The following is a 26032-nucleotide window of genomic DNA, read 5'->3' as shown; positions in this document are numbered from 1 at the left end:
ACAAATCTACTTCAATTTACATGCAGTGTATGAAAACTACAAATAATGCTTTCGAGATGAACTGAAATATACTTCATATATAGATGTATATTACATTTTCAGCACAAACGATATATTTAAAATATATTTTTTCTAGATAAGTTTGTTGAAGTGACATTACTGACAAATATCAGCACAATCATAAAAAATTGAATTGTTTATACAGTCTTCTATTTCCCCCGTTCTTATATTTCTTCTTGTTCTTCTCCGTCGTCTTCTTCCTTTTCATCATCATCGTCAACATCACCATCTTCACCTCCTCCAAGGCCTTCTTCTTTTTCTTTTTTTTTCTTCTTCTTCACCTTCTTCATCGTCTCTTCTACCTATTCTCCACATCCTACTCTATTTTCAGAATTATTTTCTTTCCCCCTCTTTATCTCTTCTTTCATTTGAACCTACAAATTCAAGATTTTTTTTGCTGATTACTCAGAATACAAATAAAATACAATAAAAAAAATAGGTTTAGCAGATTCATAATTGTATTATTTACTGTAATTGTTACAACTTACAATTTATTTCTATTCTTTGGAATTCAATAATTGATGAATAACAAATATGATTAAATTTACCTTACCATGATTAAGAGAGAGAGAGAGAAATCCCTGTTATCAACTAAACAATAAATATAAGACTTTCAGTTCTGCATGTTTGCGTTTAAATCATCAAGATCATTTTAATATTTCGCTATTAAGATTGCGGTGAAGAAGTGCATCAAATTTTATTGTGGCGCATGCGCTCTTTTCGTTAATTTTCTTAATATCTACGCTACATTGCATTATCGTTAAAGTATCATGTAAACAATCTTTGGAACTATGTTTCTTGGCAAACATGCTACACATAATTGCCTTACATTGAATATGCTATCTAAGTCATATTTGAATACGAATAAGTACAGATACATTCTAGAAAATATTGAAAGTCAGGCCAACCCAACAAAAGAGTAGATTTGAATAAATAGAGGAAAAATGCAACAAAACATTAACAATTTTATCGAAATCCGATGTAAAGTAAAGACAATCTGATTTAACTTTTTTAGATTTACTTATTTGAAAAATCAGTGATATGCATGCCATGTTTTCCTAAAAAAAAATCAAGCGAGGTTTAATTTCCCCCTACTTGCTAAACTTTGAATTCTAATTTTGAAGAAATTGTTAGTATTTTCCCTACCTGGTATTCCTTTGTATGTTAAAATTAACTTGTTGGAATGGACAAAACTTTTGACATCACAATACAAACGATATAAATATTTCGAGTGTAGGCCAATACGTATATTCAAATTTTAAGACATCAGATTTTACACTATATAGGTATATATTTTTTTGTGATAATCATTATATACACATATAATAACTGAATTTGCAAACAAACATCTGTTCTTAATCTCCCTGTTAAATTCAGTAGAAAATTAAAGCGTACAGTTATGTCATATTTACAATAATGTTATTTTCAGTGACGATTTATTAACAGAGGCATAATTATACAAATATTACATGACTTTTTTCCAATACTTCCTGCCATTTAACCGTTAACGCCAAGGCATTGCCGATCTATAAGCAGGTATCAATGTACAAAGCGTTCGTCGCGTTTTACAGCATACGAAAATTTCAACCCATTATCAAAAAGCAGACATCATACACTCAGCGTGGTGCATAACACTACCACCCACATGCGCACACGCACACAATTACATCACGGCGCAGACATTCTCATTCAAACTCTTTCTAGATCAAAATTATTTAGGTCCATGTCATAGACGTTTGAAGCATGCCTATTTGAGGTGCATATATATGTAAAATGAACTTACCAAAAAAAATTGTACTTTATCAATTTTAAACTTCATCTTATTAAATCATGTCATATGAGATGGTGAAAAATGGCAGGCAAACTGCCGTAGATTTGCTTGAATTCATATTCTAAAAGACGGCGAAAAAAATAAAACAGACAGTGACGTGTATCTCGCGGCATGGTAAATTTACCATACGAAGGTTTTCTTTGGAACACATCTACAGTTCATTCTCCCAAAATAATTACTTTTTGGAATATCATACTTTATATAAAGATCTATTGTTCAGTACCCTGATTCAAGCAATCCATTTGAAATATGAAATATGTTTTTAAATAAAATAAATACAGTTAAAAATAAAAGGCTCATAAGAATCAAAGTTAAGGGCTTCGTAACACACAAAAAGGTAATCATTAAAAGAAAATACCATGTTAACTGTTGCATGCTAGAACTCCCAGCATTCGTACGATTAATAAATAACTATGATTGGATACTTGCAAAAGTTGTTATAGTAAGTTTAGCATAAATTGCAGTCTAAAAAAGCACTGAAAACAATATGCTAATTGTAGATTAATGTGGTTTACCTACATTCGACTGATGGTCAAAAACATGTAATTGATTCTTGCATTATATGCATGATTTTAACTAGGCACTAATTCTCCATTATAATCTTCGTTTTCTGGTAACCAAACTAATAGGCTAAATTTCACAAAATAGTAAAGCTAAAGAGGTGCTATAATCATCTTTACTTCTTCTTTAAAGTTAGATATTTTTTTTCTAATGAGAACACAAATGCGACGAAATAAAGGAAGCGCTGAGAGCTACGAACAATGAGGGCGCTATCACATGTGCGCTCGATCTCCACTGATCAGATTTGGCCGTCCATAGTCCGGAGTTACCACCTGCCAAAGAAAATGGTTGCATTTGTAGTTGAAACAACTATAGGCGATCCAGGATGAAGGTAATTATATCTAAATAAATGGAGTAAATTTCACTGAGCAGAATGCTGAAAATGTCATCAAAATCTGAAAACAAATAACGAAGTCATTGAAGTTACAAATTAAGCAATATTCTGTGAAACCAGTTATTATGCATATCGTCATGAATGACCATTAGGAGGGTTGATGATGCCACATTCCTATTTTCCTTTTTTTCTTATGTTATGACATGAATTCATAACAGTTTCATTTTTCATACATCTGTACATGTGTGAATGACATGTCTCCTTTATGATAAAATAGGTTGCAGAAATGGATATATAATGAATTAAACCAGTTTTCATGCAAACTATTTTAGGTAGTTTAGTTTACTCCAACGATATTGTAGGATCATGCCTGTTCATCGACCAAGGAGAATGTCTATTTCTGCTCTCTTTCAGACAAAATTAGATGCGCTACTTATGTTGCCAGGGAGGAGTGGCAGGGGTATCGTAGACAGCAAGAAATTCCATGAAAAACACACGAAATTCGAAAATTACTAATAATCATAGGCAATCTTCTCCCAATGCTTATCCAGTCTTTTCTTCAATGAAATCACTGAACAAGCAGTAACTATATCTTCTCGGAGACTGTACCACACATCTATCACTCGGTTAAACCCCCATTCCACAAAGAACAAGACCGCTGAAAGACCATGAATTCTGGTTGATCTTCAGAGGTCTCTCAATGAACCTACAATGGTCTTTGAGGTCTTACACGAGTCCTGACCAATCTTTCAGTGGTCTTCGTGGTATTCATGGGCTCCAAAACTTTTTGAAACGGTTCAAGACAGTCTTACAACGGTCTTACAGGAAAACTGTCTTTCAGTGGTCTTTCAGCAGTCTTTCAGCGGTCTTTCGATGAACTTTCAAAGGTCTTAGTAGTCTTTCAATGATCTTTGGGCAGTCTCTCAAGATTTTTGCGGAGATCACTGTAAGACTCATGAGAGATCATTGAAAGATAATTTAAAAAAAATGATCTAAAACCAGGCAAAATCCATGGAAAGAATTCTGAATGATCACTTGTTGCATAAAAGATCTCTGAAATACCATTGAAAGATCTTTATATGATTAGGCTAAGACCAGTAAGACAAGAAATATCCATCTGTCTTTTAGAGTTCTTTGAACTCTGAGCCATTCCACAGAGATGACAAATTTCAGTGATCTTGAAGACCGCTGTACGACCTCACCAATTTGAAGTCTTTCAGTGGTCTTTCAATGGTCTCCTTTCTGTGGAATGGAAATAAAAAAGAAAAACAAAAACGCACATCAAGACGTGAATATCTTTTCCCTAGCTTGAAGGAATGGCCACGTGTTTTACTACCATTTCTCAGACAGAAAAGTTCAGAACCTGTATCCTAGTAACCACGCAGATATTTGTACACGTCAATCACGTCACTTCTTTTTTCGTCTGTGTCTGAGCAATAGCAATTTCAGGAGGCAAAGAGGTTCGGAGTATGAAATGTGTTTCATACATGGATCAATTTAGTAGCTCTACGTTGGACACTCTCTAACCGCCTCTGCTCACCTAGCTTATACGGTGACCATGCAGCCTGACCATACTTTAAGATTGGGCGAATAATATCCTTCAACAAAAGCTTAATAGAGGTCTTATTCAAATGTAAAAAAAGTTCTTTTAATACCAAGCAGTCTGTTAGACTTTGAAACCACTTTAGAAAGACGTGAGTCTACTTGAACTCCTAAACCTCTCTCACATTCACGTAGAACAATCGATTGCAAACCTCTGGTCATAATGATACTCAGAGTCAGACCTACTTCTTCCAACCGGTGACCCCTGGAACATCAGAACGAACATACAACTTAGTATCGTCAGCAACCAGATTTGCTGAAGTCTGCACCGAAGCTGAGAGATCATTTACAAACATTAAAAACAAAATGGGGCCGAGAACACTGCCCTGGGGTATTCCACTGCGATCTTCTGGCCAGTGGGAGTGTTGACCACTGACAACGAACCTCTGACGTCTACCAAGCAGAAAGTCACTAATCCATGCATGCATTTTACCTTTGACTCCAAGAGCTTGAAGTTTACTAAGAAGTAGGTGATGGGGAACAGTGTCAAAGGCTTTCATAAAATCCGTGGACACTGCATCTATACTACTACCACCATCCAAAGACTCACTCATCCAGGACTTCTGAAAACTGTGTAGTACAAGTACGTCCAGCAATAAAACCATGCTGATGAACAGAGAGCAGGTCATTCTCCCGGTAATAAGTTGTGTTCTTGCCAAGCTTTCGAGTAACTTTCAAATAACATATGTCAGACTGACAGGCTTGCAGTTTCTACCTTCTGATTTGCTACCCTTTTTGAATACCGGGGTCACATTTTAGCACTCTTCTGACAAAACTCCTTGTCCTAAACTTTTCTGAAACAGAATGTAAATAGGTAAGCAAAGTAAACCAGATAACTCGTGGCTGGATTTGGTCTGGTCCAGGAGCCTTACTTGGTTGCAGTATACACAGAAGATTGAATACATCGTTGGATGATATCTCTATGTCATCAAACGGAGCAATACATGCACCCACAGGGGGAACTGGCATGTCATTCATATTCTCCTGAGTAAATACTGATGTGAAAACATCCTACAAAACTGCAGCCTTTCCTTGTCCGAAGTTGTAGTACTCCCATCAGGTTTGACAATACTGATTCCCGGACAGTGGAAAATATTTGAATAAACACAAGTTCATGTACTAAAATACAAATCAACCAGTGCGGTTATGAAATCACCAGTTTGCTCAATGGATAACGACATAACGACATGCATAAAACTGTTTTCATGTGCCTAGTCTGGGTCCTTCCTTAGACCCCTGGTCTACGGGACCTCCTGAAAATGAAAATCATTTTCGATTGTTTCAATGGGAGATAATTGATATACGTTTACCTAGTTCATGTTTGTCTGTGACAATAAGAAATATTCAAAATCCTTAACTTCGACTTAATTCGTGCCTGGTTGTTATTAATATCATACTGAAAAAAATAACATTGACGGAAATATGAAAATTGTGTCAAGAATATGATTACTGAATATATGCCCACCAATGTAATGCTACAGACACACCTTCCCTAGGGCAACCTTACAGCGAGTCGAAAACAGCCGTTATGTTCATTTTTTATTCAAACCACCTATATGTAGCTGGTACAAAATATGTTAAAACTGCTGTTTTCATGGTTTTCGACTAGACGTACGGGCGCCGTATCGGAAATGTGACCATGGTGACTGGGTATGACAGACTCCAAACGGACCGATTTCATGCCATTAAAACAATGTAATAGCTTTGATCGGTCTAGGGAGCATTTCATGAAAGGATTTTGTCCGACAAGCCCTGTTTTATCCGACAATCACCCTAGTAACAGTAGCTCTCAGCCAATCAAAATTAAGGAAAGTTGTCCAATATGACAACTTGTCGGACAAAAATATTAATGAAACGCTACCCTGGAGTCGGCTTTGTTTGTGTGACTGAGGTATTACCTGTATCCTGCATCGTTTGCCTTGCTTCGGGTGGGAGAGTGGTAACAATATCCTCTGTAAAATAAAAGAAATACGTGAATTATAGACATACATTTAAAACGAAGTCAGTTATAATGATAAAGATTCTTTGAAAAATAAAGGGATCGTTCAACTTCATTCCGGATTTAAATATATAAATCTTTCTTGTAGCTAAGGCTGTAATTATGATTATAAACCTTGAGGGGCTTTTGGGTCAGACAGGAATCCCCCTAGGTTTTTGTTTGAGCCGACCGGTGGTGAAGGCTACAGATACAAACGTCAATATTATTGAGAGAAAATAGACACTTTCTTCCTTCTTGCAAATCATCTTCTGCTAGGTCATCTTCTGATAGGTATGATACAGGGGCCGCGCAATGGTTTTCAAAGTGGGGGGGGGGGCTGACCATGCACAAAATCACAATCCTATGGTCATTTTTACGTTTTTGTACACGGTTTTGGAAAAAGGTGGGGGCTGAAGCGGCAACTGTGATACTACCGTTGGTAGGACTTCACATGTCATTTTTTTTTGTAAACCTATACGTAAGTTACTCAATCTATTAATGAACGAAATGTTTTCCACAGTTTAAGAATTTTAAGATTTAGGTTTTCTCACCGAGTCTTGTCCTGAATTTGAAGTCTGCACAGTCTCCAGTGCCGTACATGTTCCTTGGACATATCTGTCCTTCGTAGGTGCTGTCGTCCGAGAGGTCACGGAGAATGAAAGTTTGTTGGGCCGACCAGGCGTCGGGACGAGGATACACGGTGTCTGCTAAGGGCTGCTCTGGATAGAATCGTACGCTGCTTCGTCCATTTACGTCCTAATGAAGTACAGTAATACCGTGATGATTATGGCGGAAATATATAAGCCTTATCAGCAAATGAAATAATAGCTAGCTATACAAGTTATACCAGTAATGGTATTAGGAATACAGGAACTATACATGTAGTGCTGAAGATAAAGATGATGATTACGATAAGAATGATAAAAATATTCATTACTACCACAAGGGTTGATACAAATAACATTAATAGAAATGACACTGGCAACGATGATGCTTATGATAATTATCAAGAATAAAAAAAATAATAGCATGAATAATAAAAATTATGATAATAACAATATTTAGTGATGCACATTGACCTTCAACTCGTATGTTTTCCTCGTAAGTCTCACTTTTTCTCTTCATTCGAAGCATTACCAAATTAATCTTTGAAGTTAATATAATCACAATGTATATTCAATTTCACTTTCATAATATGGCACATCATCTACAATAATATGTAGATTGTATGACGAAAGTCCATAATGATAAATGTAACAATAATAGATAATACACCATTGCATAGTGACCATTCGCCAATGAGAATCCATGCGCATGTGAGTGTGAATACGTTGTTACCTCAATCCATGTTTTTCTGTAGTAAATATCATATGCTTCGATCTCTATGGTGTCCTGAAGTGCCTCTTGAAGATTAGCTCCAGGTGTCCATCGTAATGTGTAGATGTGACGGCGAGTGCCATGGAAACTACTGGTAACATGAGGGGCCAGAGGGCGTCCTATATTCAAGGATTAATTGCATAAAAATATTTATAACGAGAACTATGATTGTATTGAATAGCAGTTCTAGCACACATTCAATGACCATCTATCTTCAATAATCTGTTTGATAAAAAATTCAAGAACCAATGTATTGAAAATTAAAAGGTCAAGAATATTTAATTCTCTCTAAAGTGGAAGAATGGTCAACATCCCCCAAAAGGTTTTATCATATCTGGCTTCTCCACAAAAACTTGCCATCAATTCTTGACCACTCGAGAATTTGCGATTAAGTATCGTATTTCTGATAGTGCTAGGTTCATTGATGACAAGTTATGACGCATTGGTATTTTTCTTTGTTCAGGATCTCTAGTCCTTCGCTTTTGATCCTTGGTCTTTCAATGGAACAGTTCGGACTACAAAATTCATTTTGTTTGATTTATTGGTTGGTAACAACGATATGATTGGTGTTTTATTCCGCCAATGAAACCAGCGTATCTGGTAAAATGGCGTTTCTTTAATCAATGAAGACTACCAAGTACGTACTTGGCTACCGATATGGTACAGGTCGCTGTGATATTAAAGCTCTATCTTGCGTTTGGGCTCGAAGTACTGACAAATGAAATGTCGTTGAAACGACGTAACTCACCACTGACTTGAATAGTGGTATTTGATGATCCCAGTCGATTGTATGCCACGCATGTGTAGTTTCCATAATCCCGTCTCGGATCCAATGATATTATGACGAGTCTGTGGAAAAGATTACTATGTGATCGTTCCATTGGAGATATGGGTATTAGGAATCATGATAAACTCAAATGTGAACTGACGGCGGTTGCACGATTATAACACGAGGTGCTACAAATACACACAATGTATAAATAGAAGCTTGGCCAAACATGAGGTTGTTAGTTGATGAAAACATTGAAGGCAAATACATGCACGCTGACTGACAATGTACATACACAGCAGATCATCAAAACAAATGATTGTGTAGCTATTGATTTAAATTATGGTATTCAAATAATAATAACAAAAATAGGCCAATCTACCATTATGCAAAGGGGCATGTTAAATATGTTCTGTCAAATTATCTTGAAGACTGAAAAATAGAAATCTTCAACGTTGATCACAATTTCAAATTGGACTTATAAAACCGTAGCTTTTTAATGCCATTCCTTTGTTTCAGCGTTCAACCTAAGTTGAACGCTGTAAAAAGACTTTAAAAGACTATTACATCCATGGTGCGCTAGAGTGCATAAGGCATTGTGAAGTAGTGCTAACTACTGTGAAAAAAATAGTTTATATATTAAATAGAAATATTCAAATGAGTAAAAGTTATAAATTAAAAAGTGAATAAACTTAAATAAATTGATATGAATTAAATAATTTAAGCCATGTAAGCTTATTATAGCCAAAGTGGGTTTCTGTAGCTGTTATAATAGTCAATATTCACTAGTAGCTGAGAGAGTGAGGAAGTAGGAACGATACAAACAATAAGACAAAAGCGCGAAGCGCAATATATTCCATTTATTTGCGTCTTTGGAATAAACGCATGCGATCCTCATGCAGGTTTCAAATTAAAACATGGATACAAATAGGCCTCTGTCAATACAGGAGTATGGGGTTGATGACGAAATGTTCTCCTGCTACTTGCCTAGTAAAGTTCTCATAACAAAGCAAAGGAATCCTGCTCGATTGTGTTAGTGGAAACGGGGACAGCGGAAGAAACGAGACCGAGGTGATGGAGAAAGGGGTTAGTTACACTGAAACAGCAACAGAATTGTGTTAGTATCAGGAGAATGATTAGGATCCACACAATGAGTTAGTACGCCACACCATGCACAAAAATGAGATATTGGTTAGAAAGTGGTGTTCGTGAATGAAATAGGATAGTATTAGAGTCATTTTGTGTTCAGAACTGGAAGGTGTGAGTCTGATGGGTTTGTGAAACCTTGACCATTTATCAAGCATATTCATACATACTAGGGCAAGCCGCTGAAAGACCTTTAAATTCTTATTGTTTTTGGCAAGTTTCATTTATTAGTGGTGACTTGCATTTTCCAATGTCAAAGTATTTTTTTTATCTGAAGTTGATTCATGACTTGTGTCATGCATTTGTATTTTTTCGTTTTGGTAGATTGAATATATCAGCTTGAGAGTTGCCTATTTTGATTTTGTTTTCAAATAAACCAATTTAATAAAATCAAATTCAATCCAATTTCTTGATATCAAGAATCGTGATCTTAAAACAGGAATGATTTCTTATACAACGAAATCGATTTTCTGGTAGGAAGAATTCAAATTTTGACATCAACAACTACAAATTACTGATTAAACGGCTTGGCATGCGTACGTCGACATACGCTGTGTAATTTTCCAGGGGCTCGCCGCAGAGAGAGAGCTGTGTTTGATTACAACTCAAAATATGAAGTTCAAGGCCCTAATGCGCACTGTTGATTGGCTGAAAGTTTAGTTGAGTTTAAAATGTTGGACTTGCGTTTGATTGCAGTCCCATAATTAGCATACTGATATGTAAATTATTGACAGAAAGTGAGCGATAAACCTTAATCTTTTATCAGAAAATAATCGAAGTTTTCATTTTGTATGAAAATAAAAGAAAGAATTAAAAGATCATTTGATTGCTTTTATTCATTATAATGAAGATTGTCCTATATATGATTAAGAAAGGTAACTTAAAATATTATCCAAGATAGTCGATATTATTTTAGTTCTAATGTGTTGTTGATCCTGCACAAGAGTGAAAGCTAGGAAATCCTGAATATTACAATGAAGATTACCTAGGCCTTTCATGTCGGTCCTTTAGGTAAACCAAAGCTCATAGTTTGGTTTTCATGCTATATGTATACATATTATTTCTCAAATAGATCTCTCAAAGCGTTCTTGGTATCCGATTACAATTATCCCCATCTTTTCTTGCGCATTGGCGCAACCAATGTCGGGATGTTCTTTGGATTGTCGCTGCAGTGTTATGCTTCCGTCACAACGAAACCGACTCTAATCCAAACAATGGCATTATGTATTTGGAAATAACGTAATAGATCTGGTCGATCTGGGGCCCGTAACACAAAGCTTAGCAATGATCGAAGAACTTTTTTTCTACGACTGCTTGCATTGACTACAATGTACAATCAATAGTGAAAATCAAGTGTACATTAATCGCAAACCTTTGTGTTAGGGACCCTCGAGTCAGTCTCATTGGTGTGATTACAGGGAGATTTTGCACCGCAGCGCACGACGGATTTAAAAACACAGTAAATGTATTGAAAATGCCCGTAAAACGAAAAAGATCAGCTGGAAAGTCCTTCGTGAACCGGAGCCAAAGTTTAGGAGCTCAGGGCCCTGAGGTAAATTTTATAAGCAAAAAGCAAAGAAAAAAAAGTTTTCACAAGAAAAATGGAAATCAAGTTGGTCGCGAGAAATTTGAAAAGCAAAAAAAAAGGAAAAAGGCTTCATTACGAAATAAAAAGTATTTTTGGTTATATTTTTACATTTTTACACATCTTCCAGAATACTAGGGGTGTTCCCGATGGAGCATAATACACGAAACACACTCAAGGTAATTTTAGGGGTGCTTCAGCTTCCCCACCACCTTCGCTTTCCAGGGCAATGTCGGAGCCGACGAAAATTTGCAACTATATAATTTGTCCCGAGTACAAGACAAAACTGCTGCTTTTATTCACCCATTTAAGACAAAGACTTCTTTGTTATTCATTGTCAAATGGGCATTAAACAATACATTTACTCCGTTCTTTGTTCCTTCGTGCACAGTAGAGCGAAAACTCCACCATACCGTTATGGTCAGATCTAGAACACTTGAAGCCATACCACACGGTTAGTATGGACACCGCCCATTCCTACCTGTTATCTGAACTCTGTGATGTAAGCGTAAGGTTTTTATTGTCTTTCATCCAATAGAATCTGGCTTTCGGTACAGCTTTCACGTTGCACTGGAGCAGAAGATACTTCCCTTCCCCGACGCGAATGTCTGGAGAAAGGGTCTGTACTTCGGGAGCATCTGAGGGAGAGAAAAAAAAATTCTGGCGAGAGCTTCATGAGGAGTTCTGTCAGTGATTAGGACGATCCAACATGCTGGAGTTTCCGCACCGTGACTTACGGAGGATTAAAAAACAAAGAGAAAATATATTGTCAAATGCTGTTCATTTCAAAGAACATTACCAAAATTGTTTTTTTTTTTCGAAAATTTGTGAATCAAAACAGCACTTTAGTCCAGGGGGCCGTTTCATAAAGCTGTTCGTAAGTTGAGAGCGACTTTAAGAACGACTGGTGAACCTTTCTTACACTCCAAATAATCACCAATAAACATTTAATGGTGAATATCACTTACCAAAAGAAAGGATCACCAGCCGTTAAGTCGCTCTTAAACATGTTAAAGAGAAATGCCAGTAGTTGCAGTAAACACTGATCTCATGAGAAAGTCTGTAAAACCAGGCTTAATTGGCAGAATATCATCGAGGATCTAGATCTGGTACAGTTACATAAACTGAACTTTGTGAAATCTTGAAATCTACGCTGAAAAACGTTCACACTGAAGATCACCAACACAGATAGGCACACGTGGGACAGTGTGTTATTATTGCTGAAGACACCGAATCCGCGCTTATTTTGCTTATTTCTCAGCAATTACACAATTTCTCCCAGAATCCTTTGGCACATTTTTTTATTCATACAGACACTTGGGTGTCATTATATTGGATTCTGTAAAAAGTCATTTTGAGATCGTTACCAAAACTGGAATTTATCTTTAACTTACGAACAGCTTTATGAAACACCCACCTAGACTTTGGACAAACGACATAATTGCAATCATTCATCAGCTCCAAAACCTTGGATGAATCTACCGATTCACCAATTTTCGACAAAGACCTCCAAGCTGTATTTTCAATACATCTATTGTAATCTTGCCGAGATCGTCCGTACGTCTTGGAGCGAAAAATTCCCTTTTTATCACCGACAGATAAACTACTTCGAGTCCTTAATTGCATCTGACTAGCCGAGACTAAACCAGTCACTCAGAACCACTGAAAAACTTCAGTCATGGAAGTGGTAACTAACACAGCGCTTCTCGACCCCCTTTATTTTTAGTCGAGGACCGCTTTGACTTTCATATTTTTTAGAGGCCCACCTACCAAAATTTTAGAAAATCGTCCATTTTGATCAGAAAAAATAATTCGTTAAATTTGAACACAAAGCTCGGAAGCACATTCGAAACAAACAGTTTGAGAACTAATCTGCATTCGCAAATGTCCGGTAAATGGGCGACAATTATATACTATATACACAACACGCATGCACACGAGGTTCACATCTAAGTTAGATCGAAACCGTCATAGTGTGCGTTTGCATGCCTTGCAACATGCATGATACCTAAAGCATGCTTAAGCTTTGTTTGACCCACGTAGACCGATCGGACGAAACATGTTCGGACAGGTCTATGAACTATACTGCGGATAGTTTCCCCCGATTTTTTTTTTTTCATTTGGAGCTTCTAGTGGCCCACCTGAGAGAGCTTCGCGGCTCACCGCGTGAGAAGCGCTGAACTTACAACAGAACATGTTATGATAACGCCAATGTGGTCGAGCTTACACATGAATCTAACACTGGTGTTGGACTGGTACAAGCAGTGGTGGAGCAACTTATACGCTATCGTTTCCGCAGTGAACCCCGTTTAAAGTGAGAGTTTTTATTCGTTTGAGGGGGCAAGACATTTTCGTGGTTGTAAGAATTCTGACAAAATCACTAGCCAATTTTTTCCACTCTTTTTAAAAACTCTAAGATCCGTCCTTGTTTAATTTCCAATACATCTTTCAAAAACAGAGGACATATTAAGTATTCAGCATACATCAATTTAGAAACAAAAAAAAAATCTTCCTTTAAGCAGTTAAATATCACTCTCACGATCCTCCCTAACACTCCGTAATAAACTAAGATTACTATTATGAGACGGAAATTATATCATAGTTGACATCTATCGACTTACCTCGTTTATGCGCGGGTCATACATTGAATACTGCTCTTTTATCTATCTAAAATTTCATCATCTCTTTATTTCGGTTCATATTTCCTATAACAAATACCATTAAAGCACTTCGTGTAAATCTCTTTTTTCAAGATTTCTTCCTCTACACAAATCGGTATTTTATATTTTACATATTAAGGCAAAATTCAGGAAAGCAAATGATCATATTCATTTATAACACAGCTGTAACATTAAAAATATAAAAACTGAACCAAGGATCAGAACCGGAAATGACGTACACTGAACCACGACATCAATGACCCTGCTGTCAGGGGGGTCACGACCCGATACTCCATTCTCAGCGTCGCAAACGTACTGTCCACTCTGCTCGCGGGATATATTTAACAAGGTAATGTTATCACCTGAAAAGAGAATAAATGATGAATAAGTTGCCAATTTACAAAATAACAGTGATCATGATGACGCTCACGATGATGATGGTATTAATTTCAATGATCACAATAATCAATAATGATACTGATAATAAATTGCATCATACTAGTAATTCTACTGATATTCACAGCAAGAACAAGAGCAAATGCTCATGATCATTGTTATCAATATTAGTTGTAGTATTAGTAAAAATCATAGTAGTAGTAGAAATAAAAAGAGTAATGTTATTATCATTATCGCCATTGCCATTACCATCATTATCATCAACACAATCATGAATATTCCTGTCCTTCTCTTTTTTTCTACTTCATCTCCTTTCTTTCCTTATCAATATTATTGTTGTTACAATTTTTATCATTACCACCGTCATCATCATCATGAAGATAAAGATTAACCCCATGTTTTGATAATTAATAGTCATTTTACTTGAAATAATCATGTACCTTTTTTCAGCCGATTAATACACGGTTGTCATTCATTCATCAAATCTAGATTTGGTCCGATTCTGAGAAAAGTGTGAACGCGAACCGCAGCATAATTAGCAAGAGTATTTTATCAAACTACCATGACCTGGATCGATTTGTAATAATTTCATTAAGACTCCTTTTTCTCTCAGCCTTTCTCTCTCTCTCTCTCTCTCTCTCTCTCTGACAGTCTCTTGCTCTCTCAAACTTATTATCCGAATATCATTACGATGGCGGATAATAGGTGTGCTTGTTTACATCAAACGTGACTGGAATACATTTGAAGATTGATTCATTCGTCATGACCTACATTTGGGACTGGATACCTACATCATGTTGGATTGAGAGAGAAAGGGAGAGAGAAAGAAGTGTATAAAAAGAAAATGATGCATAGAGAGATGGGGAGATGGAGACAGAAACAGACATACAGAGCTGGAGGGATTTCCAATGGTCATCTTCTCTCACACTATAAGGGGGTCCCAGTTTATGATAATTAGACTTAAATGGGAAGTAAAGGTGATTTACACGATACGAACAAGGAAAGTACAATATATTGTTAACGTTTTGGTTGGCGCCGTCTACGTTCTATGGTTATCACAAACAATCCACACGCCCATTCAATATAAAACTGTTGAAAATGAAATTAATTCCGATGAATGGTTAAAGAGAAATATTAGTAGTTGCAGTAAATACAGATTTCATGAGAAAGTCTGCAAAACCAGGCTAATTGTGAGTATATTATCGAGGATCTAGATCTGGTACAGTTACATCAACCGAACTTTGTGAAATCTTGAAATCTACGATGAAAAATGTTTACACTGAAGATCACCAACACAGATAAGCGCACGTGGAACAGTTTATTATTATTGCTTTGAATGTCGGCCCGACGCTTGACCCGAATCCTATGCTTATTTGCTAATTTCTCAGCAATTACACAATTTCTTCCAGAATCCTTTGGCTCATATTGTTTATTTATACAAACAGACACTTTGGGGTTATTTTATTGGATTATGTACAAACTCATTTTGATATCGTTACCATAACTGGCATTTAGGCCTACCTTAATGAAGGGATCAACGGTTTTCAATTAAAATAAATTACATATTGCGCAATGTGAGGCTCGGTTCTTGCTTCGTGTTTTCGCTATTCAATATAGCAAACAACCAATGGGGACGATGAAATGAGAAAAAAAACATTGCACGCACTCGTCAGCTCCGAAACTTTGGACGAATCTAAAAAAACGAATCAATATTCTTGACAACCTTCTTCCAGAAATCATTTCTTAACACAGGCCCATCGCAGTGGAATTAATTACCTGAACGCCTCCGATTCATTCATTCATTTATTCAATTTTTCCAACAAAATTTATCAGCAATAATTACAATAAATAAAATATATCAGAAAATAAAAATGAAATAAATATTCAAATAAACCAAATATAAAGAATATACACCTGATACAGAAGATAATATATCAAAAATTCATAAAAGATATTGAACAATTTCAACGGGAAACGGGAAACGGCACAATGGGAATAAAAAAAGACTTGATGGAATCTATTCTATTCTTACTCCTCATTTTGTACATATCTTATCTCTTTTCATGTGTACATACAATTTTCTTTAATTTTTAGTTAACATTTGTACAGTATCATATTTCATTTGTTATGTTATTTTTCATAGTTAATCATGATTTTTTCACTATTTCATTTTTTAATATTATTATGTATGCTCTATTCTTTGTCTATATTTGAATATTTCACCATGTTTGATATTTATGTTTGCGAAGGACCCCAACGAAAGCGTTTTTTCCAGTTTGAAAAACGAGTCAAATTTGTGATTTGTCCACCTTTGACCAAAGCCATCTTTCTCTTTAAAGGTTGCCAATTTTATATTGTCTCACTGATAAACGGCTTTCCGCTACTGTAAGCATGTCGTCGCGACAATACGCTTTATAGCGCTCGTGGGGAGTCCGCACCGACGCGATGGTGTCAACTTCAACTATCATTTATTCATAGTTTTTACAGGAGGCACTTTGCCTCCGGTATCGTTCACACTATCCCCAAATTGACAACCGTTATTTTGTTGTGTGTGGGTGAGGGTGTGTGTATGTAACTGCAGGGGAAGCATACAAAAGAACCTAAACGTTCTCAAGCGTACGCACACACACTCACCATGCTCACACACCCTCCCACACACATACGTCTCATACCTTTACGTTTGACCTCTAAGCCCACAAAAATTGTGTCCCCACAGTAACGGTTACTGTATCCATTTATATTACACACACCTACACTCAATCCCTTGTATTACGCACACATAGTCCCCACACTCACATTATATTTCTTCATTATGTAATATCCCATATTAAACATAATAATTATACCCAATATTTATTACGCGCTTTGACCAAATGATCCAAATCACTTACAGTTTTAATTCACGTAATTCATATAGGCATATATAGCGCAATATGACAAATAAAATGAAGGCAGTTGCCTCGAACAAAGAAATAGACTATAAAAGTACGAGAGGCACACGCACATCCTCAAGCAAACATAATAATGGAATAGGGGCCCGATTCATTAAAGTTGTTAAAATAATGTCTTTTAAATGCAATAACAGTTCAAATCGACTGAAATCCTTCAATTCTATTGGCTGATAGCATGGATAGCAAACTTGTTATATAAATTGTGCATTTGTAATTATAACATGTCTTCATGAAACATGACTCTGAATCGGAGTCGGGTCACCTAACATTCTGGACCAGAATCTCTACTTGTCCCCTTCGATAATGTTACTCTTGTTGCCCCTTGTTTTCATTCATATGAATTAATTTCGTTCATATATTAAAAAAAAAACATTTACAAAACATATTGGAATATACAAGAAACAGAAATTATTTATGAATCGAGGAGACAGCTTAAAAGGCAGAGAGGCCTTATTGGTGCTGCCAACAATAGAAACAAATACACATTATTCCCCGCCAAAACACAATATACAACACCTAGAACACTTAAATACGTAACATAAAGTAACGATAAAGCCTGTGATATAGAAAATGAATTAAAGTATTGTAGTTGTCAGTTAAATATGATTTATTCTCCTTTTGAATACGGAAAGGGAAGGGTTATATTTTATAAAGGAAGGTTAATCAAGGCTGTCCCTTGATTCCAGGGCAGTGGGAACAAACCGCTTAGTCAAGGCTTTATAGTCAATTTATATGCAGAGACAGGTGAATAGCGGAAGCAGCTGTGTTTATGATGTGTAGAAATAGTAGATACAGTAGCAATCTCACTTGTACCGTTTATGACTGCACTACTCCAGAAAGACAGCAATTGCTATAATGATGAAACAGTTTCCTTTGATCAAGCCCACACGATCCACGTCATTTTAAACTTCTAACCTGCTATTGCTTTACGCAGCTAAAGGGTTGTGGCGACGCCGAGAAGCCTTAAGTAAACCACTTCCTTAATTTACTCTTACAGGGACTACATTCCATTGCTTCCCACGTCTTACAAAAAAGGGCAAATTATCAAAATCAATAATAATGAATGAGGTCTGTTTTACACGCACATCAGCGGGCAAGCATTCTAACGTAAGTGAGTGAAGAAATATGTCATATTTCTTCACTCACTTACGTTAGAATGCTAGTGATATCCTCCTTAAAAGTTAATAATTTTTGGTAACACATTATGTTATGATTTTTATTTTTGGTGCTTCATGTTATATTCTTGATCTTAATCCAGTTATCGGGCAGGAGGATTAAGAAAGCAGTTTGAACAAATCAATATATTCAGAAGATACAATGTCATTTTGAACCATATCATGTGACCTTATAAAAAGATCCATTAAAATATAAAAAGAGTAAGTGAATAATTACTATTGCTTTTCAAAAAAATAAACATTTTTGACGTTTTTTCCAACCTAAATGGAAGAGGAAGCATTTTTTTTTCTTTTTGAAAACGTAGGCTGTTTTTTCTTTCATTTCTGTATGTGCTAAATACATGTGATCAACCATAGGATGTCAATCAGTTCGATATCCTGGGCCGCTTTGCATAAAAGTTTCGATTATGGCAACTTTGTCATCCACAGATAGATACCATGGCTACGCTAATCAACAGCTAATCAGAATCAAGGATTCCATCTCAGTTACCGGTGCATGGAAAAGTTACCATAATGGTAAATCTTATGCAACGGATCCCTGGATGAAGACACTCAACTTTGACTGCAGCGGATCTAAATCAAACAGATACGTGAGTGTATTCAGTATATAATTGCCAGAGCAACGGAAATCTATATATCGTTATTGGTATAAAATCAATGACCTTCCGATTTTTTTTTTCACGTTTATACCTGTCCTTCTCGTCCTCCCGTCGAGGACCCATTAACATAAGACTTAGCGATTAATTTCAGGATCAATTTTTACAACTGATCATACACAAATATCAATGCAACCAATTACATAAATCAGCCAAAAATCAATCGCTTAATGTAATGTTGGGAGCCCAGGACAAGGTTATACACGCTCACTTTGCAGATATATCCTGCATTTCAACATCAATTAGTAAATAGCTAAATATTATCAATGAAATTGAACGGTTAGCAGATTGGGCATAAGAGCAATGCGCTGCTGTATAGATAATTGATTGAAATCTGTGCACGCGTTCTCGATTAGGAAAATATATGCAAGACTTGAATGTGGAAATTATTTTATTTTCTTCGATTGAAAATGTGACCTGCCACCTCAAAGCCAACAATAGGTCGACCAAAATTAATATTGAGATATTTATTGAGCTTGAAGAATCATTTCCTAAGCTTTTGAATTATATACAATATGTTGAAATTGACCAAAAAAAAACATTACAAGTACTTGATTGAATGCAGAGGAAAATCAGCAAGAGCTTGAAATGCAAGAAGAAAACGAGGTTTTTCAAGTTTGGGGTTAACTCAAGCATGAGATGTGCAGACTGTGTAGACGGTGTCCTTTCAGATAAGCTTTCTTGGGGGGATTTGGGAGACTAAATTACTATTTTCGCTTTTTATTTACAAAAGTTTCATAGGTAATTGGTTATATACCAGCTTGGCGTTTACCAGCAAAATGCTGTCCTGCCGAGTTCTTGCGGGAGTTACCACAAAACAGAAACAGAAACAAGATCCCCTTACCCGGCGACATATTGGGGGTTTGGGGTGGTAGGTCACAAATTGTGGCCTTTAAAGCATTCACATACCAAAAAACATGGCAATTGTAGTAATACTAGAAGGTAGAAATCCCTTCTGGCAAGAACACAGCGCCCCCACAGTGTGCTCACAGTGTGGAACACATTGTGACATCACTTTCACACTGTTTAATTTTAATCATATCAACAGTGTGAATCACATATTCACATAGTCGGCCATGTGAACACTGTGTGAACAGTCATACTGTCGGGGTGTCCACAGGGTGTATATAGCTTCTCATTGTTGAATTTGAGCATTTCCACACTGCCCAATATGTGAACCCATTGTGACCACACTTTGCTCTTTTCCTGCATGGTTATTCCACTTTTGAAGAGCTCTTAATACATCGTGAAGATGGGTTGCAACGACCATAAGCGGTCACACGACCTTTGCTCTTGCGACAATTGTTACAGGTTTTATTTCGTCTAAGATGAAAGGGTTGCAATATGATTTTAAGTTAGGTTTAGTTTAGGGTATAGTGTTAAATCTAGCGTTTAATTTGGTCGTTCTATGAGTGTGTGGAATTTAGAGCGGAGCAACTGTCGCCGGAGCAAATGTCATAGAAACCTACACTGTTAAAAATACCCTGATTTTACAGATAAAAGAAAGACTATTTTGCAAAGAGCAATCACAGAATCATTCTGTAAATTCATAAAACAGGAATTTTTCTGCAATTAACAGATCAGGTCTGTTTGAAAAGGGTGTTTTATTAAAGGAAATTTGTAAGGTTCCATACACCCAATACCAATTTCCTGTAAGATTACGCAATTTGGTAAGATTACAGGTGTTCTCGAGACTCTGCTGCAGGAACTTCTTTTATTTTAAGGACGAATTTTCTAACAGTGTATAAACACTGAGTAGATAACTCTATTGTTATCTACAATCCCACAAAAGGTAGGCACTTTCTCCATTCCATGTGGACCATTCTAACATAAGATCTAAAGCTCATACGCCATACTGACAATATTCTACCGGGTATCCAAAGACATCTTAAAGTGACAAAGTGTAGTTCACGTCTGGTCAAGGGGGATGGGGGAATGGGATTCGATCAAATGATCTTGAGCTTATATGAAAGCAAAGAGTCAGAATCAAGGTATTTCCAAAAAAATGAAATCGAACTCCTTACCATACCATGTGGTAGAACCCTGGGACGCGGCCACTAGACAAAAACTACAGGCATACATAAGTTATTCATAAGTTCCCCGTATAGGTTTTACGATTTAACAAGTGGTTTGTAACCCATTACAAACACTGTAATCTGTTATTCTTGGTAAAAGAAAATGGCAGCATGAAGCGGAATAGTTAATCATCACCAATGATTCGTAGATTGTTCATTTATAAGATCATGATGATAAAGATAGCATTTCAAAGCTGCTTCCATTATACATCCATGATAATGCTTTTTTCTGTATTTTTTTGTTTGGTTTCTTTCTTATTTTCGTGTGATTTGCCTGCACTCTAAAATACAAGACTTGTTAAACCTGTCTATATTACAATATCATTGATTAGGATTATGATGATCACCCTTTAATTAAACTTAAAACCATTATGCATCTAAGTACATCAGAATGTCAACCGTGGGATAATTACCCTTACACTCAACTTTAAAAACCACTATGCATCTAAGAAAACCGTGGATAAAATTATGAAATCCCCCTTTAACTCAACCCCAAACCATAAAAGTATCTTAGAACACCATATGTCAGCCTTGGGATAATCACCCTTATAGTCAACTTTAAAAACCATTATGCTTCTAGGAACATCATATGTCAGCCTTGGGATAATCACCCTTATACTGAACTTAAAAAACATTATGTCTCATTATGAAAGCCGTGGACGGGATTGTAATAATCACCTTTAAACTCAACCTCAAAAAACATATATGCAACTAAGAGCACTACGAATTAGGCTTATGGTAATCATCCATATAATTAACTTGAAAATTTGATTATGATTTTTTTGATCAGGTGTATGATGATCGGCCTTACACTCAACAGTAAAAAGGGGAAAAAATATACATATCTCTTACCTTGTTCAAAATAAACTAAAAACCTCCCTTTTCAAGAGAGTTACAATAAATAAATTTCTTCCTGTTGTATTTGAAGAGACAGTAGGCTTTCCTTTTCCCGCAATTATAACTTAATCGTTCTTTTGTATACCTATCTTGTTAACTACTTTACCTTTTAAGTACTGTAATGCGCAGTTGATTATATACATATATTCAAATTGCACAATATAAATCATCATAATTAATATTATTATATATTAGAATCCCATGTATAAGGCTTATGATAATGACTCTTATAGCTTACACACAACTTTAAGAAACGTTATGTATTCTAATATACAATGGATCAGATAAAGACGCTCATACTGAAATGAACAAAAAAAAACTTTCGTTAGAAAACCATAGATTAGGCTTGATAGACTGGATCATGCTACCCAACTGAGGAACAAGATGATGATAATTGCTTGTCAGCAAAAATGGTATTAAGATTAATGAGCGTGAAGGCTTTAAAGGTATTGTTTAACTTTGTGAGCAGCCGATTAAAAAAATTCTGAAACCAAGATTAAGCATGTGTACAAGTGCATGATTAGAACTAATAAACCCTGAAAACAACCATTATTGAGAATGAAAAGCTAAAACTACAAGGCAAACCCAGATTTTGTAAATAGGCGTCTAATAGACGCCTAAATAGTACACATAAGTGTATTTTGATGAAATTAATATGTTGTTCCCGGTCACTTAAATTTCAATTTTTGAAGCACTAATTAATTATTTTCGAACGCGATTTTCCTGGACTTCATTTTTGTAACATATCACAGACACAGGAGACAAGTGTGACCTTCTAGCTCAGATTTTTTAAAAGTCAAACCAATGTTAACCAATCACTTTAAATACGCTAATACTGAAATGAAAAACAAAAATCTTTGTGCATGTTAGAACACCATAGATTAGGCTTGATAAACCGGGCCATGCTACTTGGCCGAGGAACAGGATGATAATTGCTTGTCAGCAAACATGGAATCAAGACTTATGAACGTGACAATTTCAACAGTCGAAGGTAACATTTATCATCATGGACACGGCCATTTTCCAAATCACCTAATGATTATATTCAATGAAAATTGCTTTCGTACACGTTTATTATTTAATGTGCCTTTCCCTAATTAAAATTATTCAGTTAAGACAAGGAGGCCTCTTGAATTCGAAATGATATCAGGAAACCCAAACCTATGATTGTGGCTACTGCTTGCACTAAGGCTACGTAAGAGTTTTACTGGCTTTCCATAGTTGTGGATGATCGGACCAATCGCAACTCCTTGTAAGACGGGCCCCAGAACCGCTAACCTGGTTGAAGTGCAAGAGGATGAATAATGTAATATATATTTCATACGGGAATATGAATATATTACTACTACAGCACTCCTGGTACCCAGACCTGTTTATCTTTGACAGTACACTGGGGGCCAAATATGAATGTATTTAAGAATTCCCAGAACCATAAAATATGTATGTAAATACGCATATCCAAAGTGATGAAAACGCGAAGAAAACAATAAGTAAATGACTTTTGTGATACTATTACTACCACCACAACTATATTAACTGCTGCTTTTACTTTTACTACTATTGCTGCTACTTCTACTACTACTACTACTACTACTACTACTACTACTATACTACTACTACTACTACCACTACTACTACTACTACTACTACTACCACCACTACTATATTAACTGCTGCTTTTACTTTTACTACTATTGCTGCTACTACTACTACTACTACTACTACTATACTACTACTACTTCTACCACTACTACTACTACTACTACTACCACCACTACTATATTAACTGCTGCTTTTACTTTTACTACTATTGCTGCTACTGCTACATTACTACTACTACTACTATTTTTACTGCTGCTGCTACTACTACTTCTACTTCTACTACTACTACTACTTTTACTACTACTACTACTTTTACTGCTGCCCTATATATCTATCGTGTCTTCCATAGTTACTACAATAATATTATTTCTATGACTATCATCATCACATTTACAATCGTCATTACCACCATCGTAACCATCGCTACCTACGTCCCACAGTTAAATCGTAATCGTTTAATTGTAACTGAAAGCATTTTAATGTTGATATCTCACTGGAATTGATCACAGGCGATCCCAAACTAGTCTCTAACTTTAATATCTTCCCTTGAACCTGTTTTCCTCCTCCTCCTCCTCGTCTTGCAATATGCAAATCTGTCATCAGAGTCGCTCATCATTTAAGCCACAAAATCTATTATTCAACTCGTTTCTGAAACGCCATCTATTACCATGGATTTAACATCGCCTTTCTTCTGCGCGCACCGAGCGAGTCATTATAGGCCATCCAATTGACACGTGAAAAACGTCCTCTCTATCACACGCTACTTTACCCAACCCACTTCGCACGTGTAAAAGGGTCCTTTCTAGTGCGCCCTAAGCTGGTTATTAAATACCACCCACTTCACACTGGTACAAATGTCTTCTTTATCACACGCCATGATACACATTAGATACAGCCCACGTTATACGTGTAAAAGGACCATTTAGTGCACATCGAGCTATTCATCAAATGCCACCCACTTCACACCAGTGAAAAAAGGTCGCCAAACAAATATGAGATAGACCATGACAGCATCATCATTATGACTAACAATCTCCAACATATTGAATCTTTCTTCAAGTCAATAGAAACAAAATATGATGCAATTAAGGATAAAAACTGAACGAATTAGAAAAGCCAACTAATAATAAATCTTGATAAAATAATGATTTTCTTTCACAGGGATGGTAATAAAAATTAGTTGATCGATATTCCTGAATTAAAAAAAATACATATGGAAAAAAGGGTCTGTCCATGACACACTGTATGCCCTTAAGTAATTCTTGAGCAAGCAATTATACACAACATTTAAAATATTGTTTTAATCTTTGACCCCCAATTAACATAAATAACATAGGAAAGTTAAACTAGTAAATCGATATGTTAAAATATACATTTGCAGTATATGTATGCACTAAAATTACTACATAATATTTTTAATATTTTGACGAGATGATATTTCACCGCAGTTAGTAAAAATAAATGCTCAAAGCTTAACAATGTTTTTTTTCCAGAACTTATTTAATGTCGTATAATTTTTAAAGCTTAACGATGAAGTGCTTACAATTACTTTCATACTTTAATCAATAATGCATGATCAATTTAGAGTTTAAAAGGCATTATGTATTTGATAAAAACACGTAAACCGCCTCCTGACTAGTGATGTATTTCTAAAGACGAAAATTGCGCTTGTCAAGGATCATAAAAAACACATTTATGGACGAAATTATTATAATATAATTCAATACATAACGATGATAGTTCGGCATGCATTACAGAAAAGATCACTTTATATTGCTACTCAAAAAGATTCCCCCAAAATGTAATCATCTTCGTTAATTGTTGTGATCATGAAGAAATATGTTTTTGAGTAAGATGGAAATGGATGACTCACACAGCTTAAATACTTTGTTTCCAAGCTGAACAAAGTCGACAAATCAAAGCGAATATTAATCTAAAGCTTAATTCTTCTAGTGAGCTGAAATTTTTAGCAAGAATGTCTTATTGCCCTTTTTTTTCTTTATTGTTGAGAATATGTTTCGATTTTTTTTTACTAGACCTCATTATCACCCAAAGAAGCAAAATCAATGGTCTGCAGTATAAACCTTTTTTTTACACGTTTCATGCGAAAGAAAGTATTCAGAATTTTTGTTCTGATATCACATTTTTGTGGTATATTGATTGAAGAAATCAGATTTAGAAGAATATACATCATTATTTATGTGGAACTGTGACTTTCATTTCATAAATACATCAATCTACAAACGGACGGGCACACACATATCGGATATACATATGAAAATATATTTTTTTCTATTTGTAAGTGATCCATACTTTTCCGCTTTAATTTGTGTTTTAAAAATTTGACCAATCCTGGACCCCTTTTCATAAAAGTTAT

At 35.7% G+C, this 26032-nt stretch overlaps 1 protein-coding gene across 4 annotated transcripts in view; it reads right to left on the bottom strand.

Annotated features, from left to right (window-relative positions):
• Positions 1-340: 340 nt before the first annotated feature.
• Positions 341-26032, bottom strand: part of LOC121419953 (limbic system-associated membrane protein-like) — a 58617-nt gene continuing 32925 nt past the window's right edge. For all 4 annotated transcript variants that reach the window (XM_041614448.1, XM_041614449.1, XM_041614450.1 and 1 more), the window contains 7 exons: positions 14143-14265; positions 11725-11881; positions 8492-8592; positions 7705-7862; positions 6918-7122; positions 6287-6340; positions 341-2724 (listed from right to left, as the gene is read on the bottom strand). In XM_041614448.1, coding sequence (XP_041470382.1) covers positions 2600-2724; positions 6287-6340; positions 6918-7122; positions 7705-7862; positions 8492-8592; positions 11725-11881; positions 14143-14265 — 923 coding nt within the window. In that variant the 3' untranslated portion in view covers positions 341-2599. The remainder of the gene's footprint in view (positions 2725-6286; positions 6341-6917; positions 7123-7704; positions 7863-8491; positions 8593-11724; positions 11882-14142; positions 14266-26032) is intronic.

Source organism: Lytechinus variegatus, chromosome 8 (assembly GCF_018143015.1).
Source record: "Lytechinus variegatus isolate NC3 chromosome 8, Lvar_3.0, whole genome shotgun sequence".
NCBI classification, from domain to species: Eukaryota; Metazoa; Echinodermata; class Echinoidea; order Temnopleuroida; family Toxopneustidae; genus Lytechinus; species Lytechinus variegatus.
Note: the sequence above shows the minus strand (reverse complement) of the source record. Positions and strands in the feature narration are given on the sequence as shown.